This window comes from Mus caroli, chromosome X, assembly GCF_900094665.2.
Source record: "Mus caroli chromosome X, CAROLI_EIJ_v1.1, whole genome shotgun sequence".
NCBI classification, from domain to species: domain Eukaryota; kingdom Metazoa; phylum Chordata; class Mammalia; order Rodentia; family Muridae; genus Mus; species Mus caroli.
In genome coordinates this window covers 54,683,460-54,699,245 of record NC_034589.1, presented here as the reverse complement: position 1 = coordinate 54,699,245, position 15,786 = coordinate 54,683,460, and the positions used below count along the sequence as shown (strand labels likewise).

Sequence of the window (15,786 nt, the reverse complement as noted above, 5' to 3'; positions counted from 1 at the left end):
TTATTATTATCCTTTAGAAGCCTGTTGTTTTCTAAGAGAAGACAGAAGTGGGGTGGGTCTGGATAGGAGGAACAGTGGGGAGGATCTGAGAGGAGTAGATTGAGGAGAAACTATAACCAGGCTACATTATGTGAGATAAAAATAGTCCATTTTCGATAAAAGGAAAATAAAACAACAACAAAATTTAAGTGTTTATGATTCATTTACACTTAAATCATTAAATACTATTTTAAGGATATTTAATCGCTTGAGAATTTTTCCCCTTAAACAGAAATCCTGGCAAGAGTAAATAAACTCAAATACCCTTTGCTTTAAATTCTTCCCAAACAAAGTTGGAGTGGATTCTAACGTGGCACAATCTATTCTTCCATCTGACTCCCCTGCAGGGACAGCCTTCTTAAAAAGAATAGCTAACTGTATTTATTGAATAGGGAGTAAGAAACTGTGGCAGGCATGGGTACAAGGGAAAGCACCCATTTAATTGGAATGCTTCTTTATTACAATTATTTAGTGGGTTTCAATTATTTTAATTGAGAGTTATGTTCCATTAGCTGAAACTGCTGCTTTTAACTATGTAAGAAAGATGAATCCCTCTACAGCATATAGGTTAAGAAAGAAAAAAAAAACTATATCCTGGAGGTATAGAAGACCATTTGAGCTTGCAAATTGATGAATATGATGCTGAAGCCAAATTATACTAACTGCCTTCTGATGAGCTTAAGTACAATTTTGTGACGAAGTAGAGAGAGAAGAATTTAATGGGTGCATATTTTAAATGAAACAAGAGGACTGGGTCTGTTGTCTTGATCAACTGAAAGAGCCTTCCCTGTTGATCAAGGCCCTTATGAGCTTTTTGGTACTACTCTAATCAGCACAGTCAAACGACATGGAAAGCCATGATTTACCAACCACAATGACTTTCCTGTATTTCAGAGTTTTTGAAAGATAATTCTAAAAGAATAATCTTTATATTTGTACATGCTTTATGAATTTTGCCAAAGGAGGTAAGAGAGGTCACTAATGTACTTGAGTGGTTTTTTTAGTGTGTGTCCTTAATAGTGTCACTGGGGGTGGCAGGAGGCAAGGGGGTGACAGAAACACATATGACAACAGAATAGTGGCCAGAATCAGAATGATAAGAAAATTGATTGCCTAAAAATAAAAGTTTTGCCTGGTTAACACAAAGGAATATGAGTTTGCTCATTGCATCAATGAGGAGGATATGAACAAGTGGAAAGAAAGCTGATGTCATCTGCCATTTTCCTGGTCATACATAGTTTTAAATCAATATTGCACTCTAATTTACCAACCACATGCACAAAACAGTTGGCAGACTACATGACATGGAGTTTTCTTAACTACCAAAACGCTAAGGTAGAGCAACCACCAGGACTAAACTTCTCCTTTGACTCATGAGACTTGGATCAGCCTTCAAATACTGGAATGCAAAGCTGAACGGCAGAACAGAAGAAAGATTGCAGGGTCCCCATAGACTGCCCTCTGAGGTAGTGTGGTTCAGAGAAGCAACTTCTGACTTCTAGCAAGGTGGGGTTAGAAGGCTTGCAAGTTTGTGTCAGAGTGTATGGGCAAAGTAACCACACTACTTTCTCTGAGATTCAGTGTTTGCAAAATGGATAAGATGTTGGGGAGAAAATAGGCTTTCTCTAGCAACATAGTCTGTCATATTGCATGAGAAAGGTCTTAAGATCAAGTGAAGACTACAGGCAAAAAATATTTCTTTGAGTAGATATGACATCATTCTGTGAGCCTAACTGGAACTTTTGTACTAACTGCTTTTAAAGGGAAAGATGTCTGTCTAGCACCCCCCCTCCCGCCCCACCCATACTCACTACAGAACTGGGTGGAAGAGAATTCATGGGCCAAGGAGTCTGGAAATCTTTCTGTTGAAGGACACCAGTGACTCCCATCATAAGAAGAATATGGGGAAATGTGAGTAATGTGAGTAAATGCAATCATCGGAACCAATCTGTAAATGATTTTGAAGATGAGCTAAGTATTTCTTTTCCTAGAACAATGTGGCCAGAAGCAACTTGCATTAATTGACAAACAAGTGAAATCAAACAAAATTTTCAATGTAGTCAGTGGCAGTGGAGATTTTTCATGGAATTTCAGATGACATCTTGAAAGGAATACAACTTGTTAGTCAAATTGATAATCCATGAGTTAGCCATCATCTTTCTTTTCCCGTGAGCCATTCTCCCTAATTCTACTATAAAATTTCCATGAAGATCATGGAGCAGCTTTCCTTTGCCAGCAATAGTGTAAGTGGTAGAAGTTGTTTGTTTGTTTGGTTTTGTTGTTTTTTGTTTTTTCTTTCTTTCTTTCTTTTTTTTTTGGTTTGGTTTGGTTTGTCCCCACCACCCACCTTGGGAAAGACACTGTCATAGTAAAGTCAAATTTAGCACTAGTTAATATGGTGAAGATGTGCTGAATATGTATGAATACATGTCAGTCCTGGGCACACTGGTAAATGCTTCCACTTCTAACAATTTTTTTTTCTAATCATTAGAACGACTGTCTTGGGATTTGATTGATTATCTATAAAAGGTAGAAAATGTACTATCTCAGGATAGCACTGTAGGTGGTGACCCTCATTCACCAGTTGTTAGTCAAATTGATAATCCATGAGTTAGCCATCGTCTTTCTTTTCCTGTGAGCCATTTTAACAACTACCAAAATAAATGTTTGGTCTCAGGGGATGAAATCATATCTAATACCAACCATATGACTATGTACCAACAAATATATTAGGTTTACCTCCGACTTTAATGTGCTTAGCATATAGCAGTGAGCTCTGAAACCTGAGGAAATATAAAGTCTGATTGTGGTGATGTGGGCATGGCAGGATGGAGAATCTCTATGTCTTTCATTGTCTATGGAAGAAAACATGCAGCCAGACTAGAGCACGGCTGCTACCTGGAGGCTACAGAGAAGGCTCAGCTGTTCAGAGTCCATTTGCTATTGTCAAAGACCTAGTTCCACTTCTCAACAACAACCTTGTGGCTCACAATCTTCTGTAACTCCAGCACACAAACACACAGACACACAGACACACACAGACACACTCACACACACACACATACACACACACTCAGACACACACACACAGAGGCACACACAGACACACTCACACACACACTCAGACACACATACACACATACACACACACAGACACACAGACACACACACACACACACACACACACACACACACATATATATATATATATATATATATTCATGCATATAAAATAGATAAGTGTGCCTTATCTTTAAAAAAACAAGAATTGTTACTTTAGTTTATGACTTAGGAAACTAAACTTTATAAAAGGATCCCTGACATTCCAAGTGTCACATTGATGGCACATGATAAATGAGCTATGGATGGAAACCGCATGTTGATTGTAAGGTGTTTGTCAATGACCCTATCACACGTAAGGCTTTTCAAACATTCTGTGTGGGTAATCCATTTATAGTCCACACTTAATCAAAGGCCTAGCACTTTAAAGTCTTGCTTCTTTTAAGGTTCTTCCTTATTCAGAAAAGCACCATTTTTTGCAGTTCTTTGTGCTTATATTTATGTTTTTCACCCTTTTTCCCTTCAGTTGCATTCCTTGTCCACCCCAGTGCACTCTAGAAACAGTAGGAAAACTGCTTAGAATATCAAAGCCCAACCCACACTCAGAATCCAATTAAATCCAAATCTCCAGACATGTATCCTTGTCAGGGACACTTTGTTAAAAGCTCCCAAGGTTCTGTTTACATGCAGCAGTTACAATACCGAATTAGAGGATTTGAAGCTACAGGTTTTACAAAATGCACACTCAATCTTCTTTCTCATGATGGTGTAAGTAAAAATCTAATAACCAACAAGGTTCCCTGTAAGTTTTAAGAATCATTTTGTTGACTGTATATGGGATGAATCCTCAGAGGGACAGTCTCTGGCTGGCCTTTCCTTCAGTCTCTGCTCTACACTTTGTCTCTATGTTTGCTCCCATGAGTATTTTGTTCTCCTTTCTAAGAAGGACCAAAGCACCCACACTTTGATCTTCCTTCTTCTTGAGCTTCATGTGGTCTGTGAATTGTATCATTGGTGTTCTGGGGGAGTATCCATTTATCAGTGAATGCATGCCATGTGATTTCTTTTGTGATTGGGTTACCTCACAGGATGATATTTTCTAGTTCCATCCTTTTGCCTAAGAATTACATGAACTCATAATTTTTAATAGCTGATTAATACTCCATTGTGTAAATGTACCACATTTAACTCCAACACTATTGTGGATGTCAAGAAATGTTTGCTGAGAGGAGCCTGATACAGCTGTCTGCTGAGAGGCCCTGCTGAGCCTTACAGAAACAGAGGCAGATACTTGCAGCCAACCATTGGACTGAATATGGGGTCCCCAATGGAGGAGTTATAGAAAGAACTGAAGGAGCTAAAGGGGTTTGCAACCCCATAGGAAGAACAACAATATCAACCAACCAGATCCTCCAGACCACTCAGGGTCTAAACCACCAACCAAAGAGTACACATGGCTCCAGCTGCATATGTAGCAGAGGATGGCCTTGTCATGCATCAATGGGAGAAGAGGCTTGATAGATGCCCCAATGTAGGGGAATCGAGGGCAGAGAGGCACAAGTGGATGGGTGGGTGTAGGAACACCCTCATAGAAGCAGGGAGAGGAAGAGTGGGATAGGGGGTTTCCGGGAGAGGAGAACCAGGAAAGGGGATAACATTTGAAATGTAAATAAAGAAAATATCCAATAAAAATTATATTAAAAAAACACAACCAGAAAAAAAAGAAAAAGAATCATTTTGTTATTATGATCTTGAACTGCCATAACCTTAAAAGTGGTATAAAATCTGAAACAGAGCAAGAGACCCCTTATCAGAATCATATAGAAAAGCTACCTTAGTGACAGGAAGCAGCATCACAAAGTGGCTTCAGCCCAAAGCACATGTCTCATGTCCTAAGTTCTTGGTGAGGGTATAATGATAAAGATTAGATCAGTTTGATTAAATAAAACTGGTTAGTGATGACACGATCTTTTTAAAACCTAGAATACAGGCTAGGGTTGAAATTAACTATAATGAACCTCTTAGAAATTCACTGTGGCTCTTCAGGCTAGAACAGAATTACTGGGTAAATATGCATGCATTGGTGTGATGTGGTACAGGGAAAAGGACCTGTACAAGGATACATGGCATCTCTTTACTGAGGTATGGGAGGAATGGAAAGACAAAGATAATCAGAGATCTGAACCTGCCTCCAGGAAAACAATGGAGGGATTTCCATTTCGGAAGGGGAGATAACAGGTTACTTAGAACACAAACTCACAATTCTGGCAACACATTCAAGTCACCTGAGGAACTTTGAAAGCTACCAGTGCTCAGGGCTCAACTCTTAAGAGTCTAGTTTAATTAGTCTGGCATGGAACCATGTGTATTTTACTTTTAAAAGTCCCCCAGGTGGTTTAAATGCTAAGCAGCAGCCAAGAGCCCCATAGTTTATATAATGTGTTTGTACTAGGCAGAGGAGACTGCATGTAGGCAGCAATACTAGAAGAGAAAACCCAATTCTTTTAGGATAGTGGAACTTTGAGTCTGAAAGCTGACCAGCATCAGCACCATCTGCCCAAGACCAAGTGAAAATGTCAAACTTTCATAGCTAGAAACCGTTTGTGAGGCCCCAGGTATCTAAGCCTTCATAAGTCTTCCAAGGAAATATGTATGTACTCTTGCTTTGGCCTTGTGCTTCATAGATAGTTATAGGAGAAGAAAGCAAGCAGATATTGTCATAAAACAAGAAATTTGTAAAATTGTCTCCATGCTTATAGTGGTATCATTAGTTCAGTGGTTCTCAACCTGTGGGTCTCAACCTTTCTGGGGGTTGAATATGAGATATTCTGCACATCAGATATTTGGATTAAGGTTCTTAACAGTAACAAAATTACAGTTATATGGTAGCAATGAAATATGACAGCATTAGGAAAATTGAGAAGCACTAATTTAGCCATATAACAATAATCAATGTTCTAAAATTTAGTCTACTTTGCTCATTTTGCCTATTTTCTCGCATGATTATAACACGGTCAGGGATAAAGAAGATGTCATTCATTCAGTGCAGAGGAACACTAGAACTGCACATTTCTGTTGGTTGAAGCTAATTTGTTTATAATAGACTCATCTCTGTCTTCAGCAGGTAGAGGCATGCTCCCTGGTCATATGTGGCACTACATGAATAGAAGGCTTGCCTTTGACAAAGCTGGTGCAGAGAGCTAGACAAGGAGCTGTGCATGTGCCTGGATCAGCAGAATGCTTGCCGGGCATGTGTGTAGCCAGAGTTTGATATCCAAATATGATGGGTGCACTTCTCAAATGAAGAAACAGCGAAGTGCTAACAAGAGGGTGTTTCAACTGTACCAGTCCAGTGGAGGCTTTCTATTCCCTGGTTGATAAGCACACTCACTGATGCACCCTACTCTTTATTTGGTTTACACTATGTAAATTCACTTCTGCAAAGAGATGAGCCCTTCCATATTACAAATGGGTTTTGGAGCTTTAAAAGGTCTTGTAGGCCAGAAAGTCTTTACCCATCACCAATTCCAGTGATTCTCAACTAAGGTGACTTTGGATTTGGTAAGTAAGGGCATGTTGGTGACTTGGCAATATCTGAAGATATATTTGATTATTACTCTGGGGAGAGTGCTCTTGGCATCTGATAAGAGCTGCTACTCAATGTCCTTTGATGTCCTTTTGATGTCCTTTGTCCTTTGATAACAGTCCTACCCAAAGGGGAATTAATAGGCCTCAAATGGGAAAAAATAAGTAGAGACATCTCTCCAGCTTTTAAAAAAGAAAATTGAGACCCAGAAAGGTGAAATGGCGCTCTAAAAGTCACTCAGAAAGTTATAGAGTCCCTGGTTTTCATGTCACCAGACTACACTGCTCTCAATTCTATGGATTGCAGACAGCATTTCTTCTTTTGCAGCTCCAATTGACTTTGAGTCTCTTGGGTGACAGGTTATGTGCTGCTATCTTGGAAGTTTTCTATACTATCTAATGAACACTTTCAAGGTAGATGTGGCTATCCCCAGGCATATGTTTGTGTATATAAAAAGTAATGTGTGCAAAGTGATATAGGCCATTAGATATATGAAAATGATCCCTATGGGGTTTGACTGAGAATGGCCCCAATAAGACATGTATTTGAACACTTGATCCCCCATTAGTGGAAATATTTGGGAGGGATTAGAAGGTGTAGTCTTGTTGGGGGAGGGGAAATACATCAGTATGGTTGGACTTTGAAGTCAATAAGCCCATGCCATTACTAGTTAGTTCTCTATCTCCATTTTGGTTGTGGATCACATGAATCCTCTCAGTTGTTGCTCCAACACCATGCCTAGCTGCCTGCTGCCATGCTACCCACCATGACCAGAATGAACTCTAACTTTCAGGAACTAGCTGTGAACCAGCAAATTAAACAGTTTCTTTTATGTTTTGTTTTGTTTTGTTTTGTTTGTTTTACCATGATGTTTTGTCATAGCAATAGAAAAGTAACAAAGGCAATCCCCCAAAGAGACTGAGACATGATTCTTGCCCCCAGGGAGCTTATAAGTTATAAACAGAGTCATATATGTGCATGTAAGGATTAAGCTACTTTTCATTAAAAGCCTAAGATAAGCCAAGAGATATCCTCAATGTGTCACAATATTCCTCAAAAGTCACTGAAAATTAGGAGTTGGAGGAGTTGAAAGAGTGACTAGGCCTTAGTATTGAGGGAAGGCTAAAGTGAAGAAGAGAATCCTTCATTTGGTTAATAAATGTTTGAGTATAAATGAATAGGACTTCTCATGTACAGTGACAAATGAGACACAATGTTCCTTATTCATAGAGCTTATGAGAAAAGCCTAGATAAGAGATGAATGGATATGCAGATAAAATAATTACAGATCTTATCTGACTTAGCTAAAGTGGCTAAAAAATACATATCTGAGATATTACATTTCAGTAGATCCATAAAGTACACAAAAGGGCAATCAGGGGACACAGAAAAAACTGCTCTTAAGGCAGCCAAACTAGGTATGTTATAGGACTAGTGGATGGAATCTTCTGTAAGCAGGAATATAGGCATGTGGTAGATATGGGATGGTAGATATGGGAAGGTGGGAGACCACCATGGTAGTATTGGGGTTGCATTTCATTTTAAGACAAAAAGTGCAAAATAACCTGAAGATGGGTGAGAGGGAAACACACGAGTTTTTGACTAGGGAATAGAGAAAATAACAAATGAGACCATAACTGAAAATTTAGAAATAATCCTTCACCAAATAAAATGAGTATTAGTACTAATGCCTTTCACTCACTGAATTTTCTAAGCTCCTCACATTTGAAGCTGCCATCTTGATGGTAGTAATGTCATCTTGTGCTAGTAGTGCCTGAGCATCATAGAGGTAGTTACCCGGGAGGCAGGGTAGAGGTGCTGAGCTAACAAGTGCTGTGGATATTTGTACTTTTCAACATGACAGGTGTTTGGCCACATGGAAGACTAGTCGTGATAATTGCTCCATTTTTTTCTCATTGTCTTTCTGATTTTGTAAGGATGTTTGGTACTCTCTGCATGTTGCCTTGTTTTTTTGTGTGTTTCATAAGGCTTCTAAAGCATTTTCTTCTTGGAGTCACTAATATGTATCTGATAACTTTGATTGGTAGAGTCCCTTTGTTGCATTCCCTTGCCCCAGTGATCTCAAATTTGCTTGGCTTTAAAATTGTGGATTGTTAATTATGTTGAATCATGTTTGTAGAAAAGTACATTCAAAAGCAGAAAAAATAACATCATTAAATAATTGAGGGCTTATTGACTGCTTCTGGTTGAAGCCAGCAAATATTGAGAATTTTAATGGCCCGGTAAGGGAGGCAAGTCCCTTTTGTGCACTGTCTATAGTTTCCTAGGCTCCTCCTGGTTGCTTTTATATTTTTGAATAGTGACAGAAATTTTCATGAGAGCCAGAGTTGGAATCTTTGGAGGTAAGAAACATTGATGATCCTGATTGTTGATAATATAGTGATGCTTTTATAATTATACTTTGTGTGGGCTTGACGGGTAATACTCCCGGAACCTGGCTAAACTTTTCCAGTACTTCACTGTGTGGATTTGACTGTAGTGTTTATCATACTGCTGATACTTGGGTAGCTGTTCTTCCAGGCCAATGTTGTGGCTATTGGTACAATTTTCATAAGATATGAAATAGACTTCCCTGTCCGTGGGGAAGATACATTATTAACTCCTTTCATTAAAATAACATTAAAAGATAAATTTCATTGGAATTTTTAATATTATCAGATATAATTACATTTTATTATAGATTTGTGCTTTAGCTGTAATTTGAAATGGGCATATTTCTGAATGGCTACTGTGGCTTAGCCTGTATCATATGGTTTTCTCTTACTCCTGCCTCTTGATTGCCTGCTTCTTGCCCCTGTCCTTGATCTCGATAGTAGCTGAGAAGGCTAATGAAGAGTAGGGGGTTTTAGTGATATTTAGTCCAGTGTTGCTGCACAGAAAACAAATCTAGGTCTTATCTCACCCACCCAAGGATTGTTAATCAAGTTTTGTTTTGTTTTGTAATAAGAACTAACTCTTATAGTGTGCTCATGATGAATACTCATTTCATCACTACAGTCACTCTTGATAGCTCTGTGTCTGAGTATGCCACTTGTCAGTGTCTGTGTGTCTGTGAATGTATGGATTTGTGTGTATGCACTTCTCTTCTCCAAAGCTGGACTGCTCCTGTAGGAGTCTGAAGTCGTGAGTGGGGGGTATTGTGATTAAGGGTGAGTCAGCGGGTATATAAGTTAAATTTCTTCACAAGGGCCCACTCTTTCATAACTGTTTTTTTTTTTTTTGATACTCAGCAGCATTTCAAGAAAGATTCGGTTCTTGTGTCCAAAAACCAATCATAAATCATATTTTAGCAGTTTACATGTCCTTAAGAGACAAGCTGAACCCTTGGAATGGCAGAAAGCTTTGTCTAAATCAAATTTTAATATAACCCCAAGATGGGCTATATCTATGGTTGGACAGTGCAACCGAAGCCACTTAGTCCTCAGCCCTGTGGAGAGTCTTTCTCTACTGCTCCTGTCAAAGACACAGCCACTCTCCTATTTGAGGAAGCCCCCAAAACAAGTGAATTTTGTCTTATAACTCTATATTTTTTCATTCAAAATACCTTCAAGTTCAGGGATTTTTATACAACAAATGTGAAGTAAGTATTGCTTGCACAATAAAATCTAGTATGAAAAGTCCAGACTATTTCTAGCTCATGGTCAATAGAACACCAGGATACAGTTAGATTAGCTATCTTTCCTTTCTTTTTCTGTTTTGCCTGAATTGACTGATGTTTGAGGCATTGAGTAAAGACAGCCTGAGACTCAGAGCAAAGCCATTAAGTCCCAGATGTTCACGATTTCCAAGGAACTGTTCTGCGCCTGTGCTTATTACTCAGACGGCTCCTTAAATGCTCTCAGCCTGGCACCTTTAACACTTGCTAAATCCAATTTGAGGGAAGAACCGGAAAGAGAGAGGGGAATTTTGTGGAAAGCAATTAGCCTGCACTTTGGTGACCTTCATGCTTTCCCCATTGTGATGAATTGGGGGTTAGCTCTTATATCAGTCAGCAGGTTGCTTTTGCTAGGATTGTGTTATATGTTATAGATAACCAGTTCTATCTAATTAAACAATAATCATGGCAATGTATGACATTTTCTGGGAATAAATGAGCAGCTGGGAAAAGCTGATGGCTGGAGAGTCAGCCAAAGGCTATTAGCTTCGGTCTACCATTAATCTCCTTAAATGCCCATTTGTGACATCATTGTTGGTATTGAACAATAAAAATGTAAGACAATTTACCAATACTCATTGTATAGTCCCTAGTAACAAACTCCATATGTATTATCTAAAAGTCATGTTTTTCTTTTTAGCTTCAATTGTCCTTTAATCTAAATAAAATGTTTTATATATAGAAGTTCCTAAAAATGGAATTTCTTGATTTTTATAAATGTGGAGTGTTTTTAAGAGTACCAGTTTTGAGAGTTTTCTATTATATTTTGGATGATAGAACCATAATTTTTCTTCAGCTGTGATCCAGGAATTTGTGTGTATATTAATCCTATCTGCTCATGGCAGAAACTGGTTGCAAATGCTTTGAATAGCAGCTGTTGCTAGCAAACATGTGCACTCACCAACAAGATTATAAGAAGTTATATTATAGTAACACTGCCTGTAGATGAAGGGAACTCTCTGCCAGGAAAAGCTGTGATAGTGTGTCTATATAGCATCTTTGATTACTGCTACTGAATGCTAGAGAAGAATCAGACTAAAATATGCCCTACCTTCTTGCATATTTTACTAACAACATTTCTGCATACAGGCTATCTTTCAAGAACTTTTTCTAAATTTAAATGGGAAATTTTAAGTTATGTTGTTTCCCATGCAGTTTCCTCCACTACATGGAAGAAAGTTTTCAATGGACACTGAGGCCCCAGCCAACGAATCTTGAATTCTTTGCCAAACCCAGAGCATTTGGATATCATCTAATTTGAGCCTTTTTTTTTTTTTTTTTTTTTTTTTGTACACCACAGGCATTATTCTTTCTGTTTTAAAATCTGGGCTGGTGGTATCTATCAGTCCTTCTAAATGCATGTTAAGTGTATGTATTTGGGGGAGTCGAATGAGTCAGCATGCCATTAATCACAGCTTTGGAGGCACTGACTCACTCCCAGGGAACTGGAGTGGCCTCATTGGGGAAGGGTGTGAAAGAAAAACTCCATTCTTGGGTCAGTTCCCTGTTTCTGCAAATGTAAATCAAATTTGCACCCACTTCAGTGGGTGGTTTTCAAACTAAAGAAAGTAGCTGTGGACCCTACAAAGGCAAACATCAAGCTTTTCCAGGGAAAGACAGTAATGAAACAGAACCCTGCTTAAGAAACTCGCAGGGAACCTACGATGAAAATCAGAGTTCACTGGAACCTAGAGGATATCTAAGGCCCAAATTTGCATTCCTAGCCTTGCTCTTCCATAGTTCAGCCAGGTGGGCTTTGGATCGCTGTTAATTTGGGGACACTCAGCAGGAATCTCTCATCTTCATTAAAGGAGTGGATACCTGAAAGATATTTATAAGGGCTTTGCATTCCTTTTGGAAGTCTCACCCCTGTTAGGATCAGACTGAGAAGAGAAACAAGTGACACTGGGCAATTTCATCTGTAAATATTTATAAAGCCTCTTGCATTGAAATGGGCGCGCTGTGTGGTGTTTCTTTGAATAAAGCATGCTTATCAAAATGAAAATATTACACTATGAGTATAATTTCACACTGTTAAATTTTCATTGTACTAGCAAAGTACATATAGATCATCTAGTACTTAGGTTTCCCTAGGATTATTTTCAACCCCTTAAAATTAAATTGCCAAGTTATTAGATGTGTTTCCTTGAAACTTTGTGTGAAAATATTTCATTATATTTCCATGGGAGTAGGTTTGATTGACTATGTTCATGCTTTCCTGAAGCTCTAACTTGAGTTCATTTTGTTATGTGGTGACCACAGTTCTGGATGACGCCCCCCCTGGCACACAGGAATACATTATGTTACGACAAGATTCCATCCAATCTGCGGAATTAAAGAAAAAAGAGTCCCCCTTTCGTGCTAAGTGTCACGAAATCTTCTGCTGCCCGCTGAAGCAAGTGCACCACAAAGAAAACACAGAACCCGAAGGTTTGTGCACGAAAGACACGTGTTTTGCTTGTTTTCCCTTCTCTCTTCTCTCTCTCTCTCTCTCTCTCTCTCTCTCTCTCTCTCCTGTTTTGGATTGTGCATTGCCATCTGGTATGCTGTGTATTGTTTGGTCCCTGTGGCAGCTATAGGAGACCCTCGCTCACTGGTGACTGTGTTATGCAGTGTCAGATGGGACACTGTAGAATACAGTCATCTCAGCACAGCCTGCAGCATCCTGCTTCTTGCAGCTGAAACATTTTTGGTTGATGTCATGACACTATTTCATTTTGGCTGCCAACATTGCTTGCTCCTGTAGCCAACACCTACCCAAATCTTTTCCCATCACCTTGCATTCCTGAAGCAGCAGTCAGCTGAGGAATAACACTTCTAAAAGGAAATAATGAGAAGATTGTTTCAATTTTTCTATCTCTTCTCCACCCCATAAAGCTTCTGCATTGCTTTGGAAGAATGCTTATGATCAACTTATTTCGCTGAAGCAGTCCCAGACTCCCCCTGTAATGCACGTCCACTTGCACTTTGCCACAGTGAATGCATGTCTTACGGAAACCACGAGGAGATTTTATCGTTTTTCTTTTCCAGCTCAATACAGGTTTGGAGAACTCAACTTGCTGCCTACTTAAACTCAGATTGTTTTGTTGTTCATTCCAGTCTATGTCACAAATCTATCTCTAACATAATTCTACTGACCAGAAGGCTATTTATTGACATTCTATCATTTCCTCATGTATCAAACTTCACAATTTTTCATATTACAAATGAAATGTGATAATTTCATTTTTGTCAGTGTGCATTTTAACTTTCCAAATGACTGTTCCATATTGTAATGCATGTGATAGCTTCTTTTACAGTAAGAAATTATCTTCTTGTCACTCCTATTTGATAGAGTTTCCCAGTGTACATTGGATGTGACAACATTCATCTATAGAACTGTAGTTGGAGTGTACCTTTGCATAGCACTTAAATATATTCTTATAAATATGAGTGTCTTTGTTCCTATATCAAGTTGTTCCTTTGCAACTTCATAAGAATTCTCATTACAGCCATGTTTCTGATATGGGAAATAATGACAACATGTTTGTTTAAAGTTTTGGTATGTAAAAGAATTACTTTCAGTGAGCCCCAGTTCATAGTTTTAAAAGCAAAAACATTACACTTCAAAATGTCACTTTCTCTGTCTTCCAAAAAGAAAATTAAGTGTTCATAAGCAGGAAAGAGGGAGAATTTTTGTCCATGTTCAGGTTTATTTTGATACTGGAATAAAATATTTACATTTATTTTCTACTAATACTAATCTAAACCGTCTACTTTGACTAAGAGTCCTGATGTCAATACCTAGTCACTTGCAGGTATAAATGGTGACCCTTTCCAATGGGTAAATTCCACCTCATAGTGCTGTAGCTGAGAAGATATTAACTGATTTTCACTTAATGGAGACAAGAATTTTTAACCAATGACTATTATTTTATTATTTAACTATATGTAGTACATTTCAATATGATCTGCTTTCTTTGCTCTCATACCACACACACACACACACACACACACACACACACAGTGGTTTTTCTACACAGGCAACAGATTAAATATTTTGGTTTGCATAATAAAATGTTGCTTAAGAGTTTACTGATTAAGTTCAGTTACACATTTGGCTAGAAACTTGATTTTTCTTGGCTAGATTTAAGATTTAGTAAACAACTAGATAACTGTAAAAACCCCTTTTATTAATACACTTTGACAGAATCTGTTAATTTTCAAGCACCACCTGTAGAGCAATGGGAACACTGTCATGAATGTTTTCAGATATGGATTACTAGGAAGTGAATAGCTATTAGACTCTCTAGAAGAGGTAAATTATTTTCAATCTGTCATTTCAAACCCATAAATTCAGTGGTTGTCACTATGTTGTATGTTACTGATATCTTCTCACCTGTAACGGTGTGAAGATAGATGTCTTCTTTCAGATGATTCATTGTCCTCCTGGCAGATACGTTGACATAGCAGAACTAACTCTTCTTTTCTTACTCCTAATAACCATTTATTAGTAGTATTAGATTCATCAGAGGCTTTCTTTGGAGATATTTTAATACTATTTAAAATCATACTTTACCCTTTCAAACAAGGATTCCCATGCTATTGGTGAACACAGACCAGTGAATGAAAACACTTTTTTCCCCATCTAGATTGATAACATCCAAAGTTCCTAATATGGCAGCAAACCAAATGTGTTGTGGATAGTTCCTGAATAACATGCTTGCTTTCATGTAGGAAATGGGAGTTTGCTATTTCCAGGATGTGATGTGTTTGTTGATTTGAAAAGGCTCAGTGCCCAGTTTGGCAACATGGAAGATTTTTGCAAGACTGGTTTTTCAATTCTATAAGGTATAGTTTCTAGTTCTGTCTGAAAGTTGCAACATTTTGCTATATTTACTAGAAATAAAAGGCCTGTTTATTTCAATTGTATAGTCCAGCTAAACCGCATGGCTACATAATACCATTTTTATTGTCATATGATCCATCTTGAGGATGTGTTCTGTTTCATGATCACTGTGCTCTAGTATCAGACTTTAATTGGCATTAAGTGTAAATTCCTACAATTCCATAGCAAGAGAAAAAAAAATAATGGCCAATCTGTCCATTCTTTGGATGTTTATATAATGTTGGAAACCATCAATTGAATAATGAAAAAAAATCACTAAGACTTGGAAGAAGATAAAAATTTAAGATACAGCAAAATGTGTGTATACATTATATAAAAGCTACATTTTGCTTAATGAATTGATAAAGTCAACATGTTTTTGTATTTTTGTGAGTGTGTGTTTTAGTAAAAGTTTGGTACCTCTTTTGGCTATCAATGGTTATGAAGGTGCAAGCTATTTCTATAGTTTTTGACCACTTGAGATTTGATATGGTTGATATTGTTCAGAGTCATCTATCTTTCAAAGACACTTGTGAATTGTGTTCAAGACCTTAAGAA

At 38.0% G+C, this 15,786-nt stretch overlaps 1 protein-coding gene across 4 annotated transcripts in view; it reads left to right on the top strand.

Annotated features, from left to right (window-relative positions):
- The window catches only part of Fgf13 (fibroblast growth factor 13), a 518,718-nt gene that overhangs the window by 316,916 nt on the left and 186,016 nt on the right, over positions 1-15,786 (top strand). For 3 of the 4 annotated variants that reach the window (XM_029473293.1, XM_029473292.1, XM_029473294.1), the window contains exon 3: positions 12,624-12,791. The exons of the other annotated variant lie outside the window; for it this stretch is intronic. In XM_029473293.1, the coding sequence (XP_029329153.1) occupies positions 12,624-12,791 (168 nt within the window). The remainder of the gene's footprint in view (positions 1-12,623; positions 12,792-15,786) is intronic. 4 annotated transcript variants of the gene reach the window in all.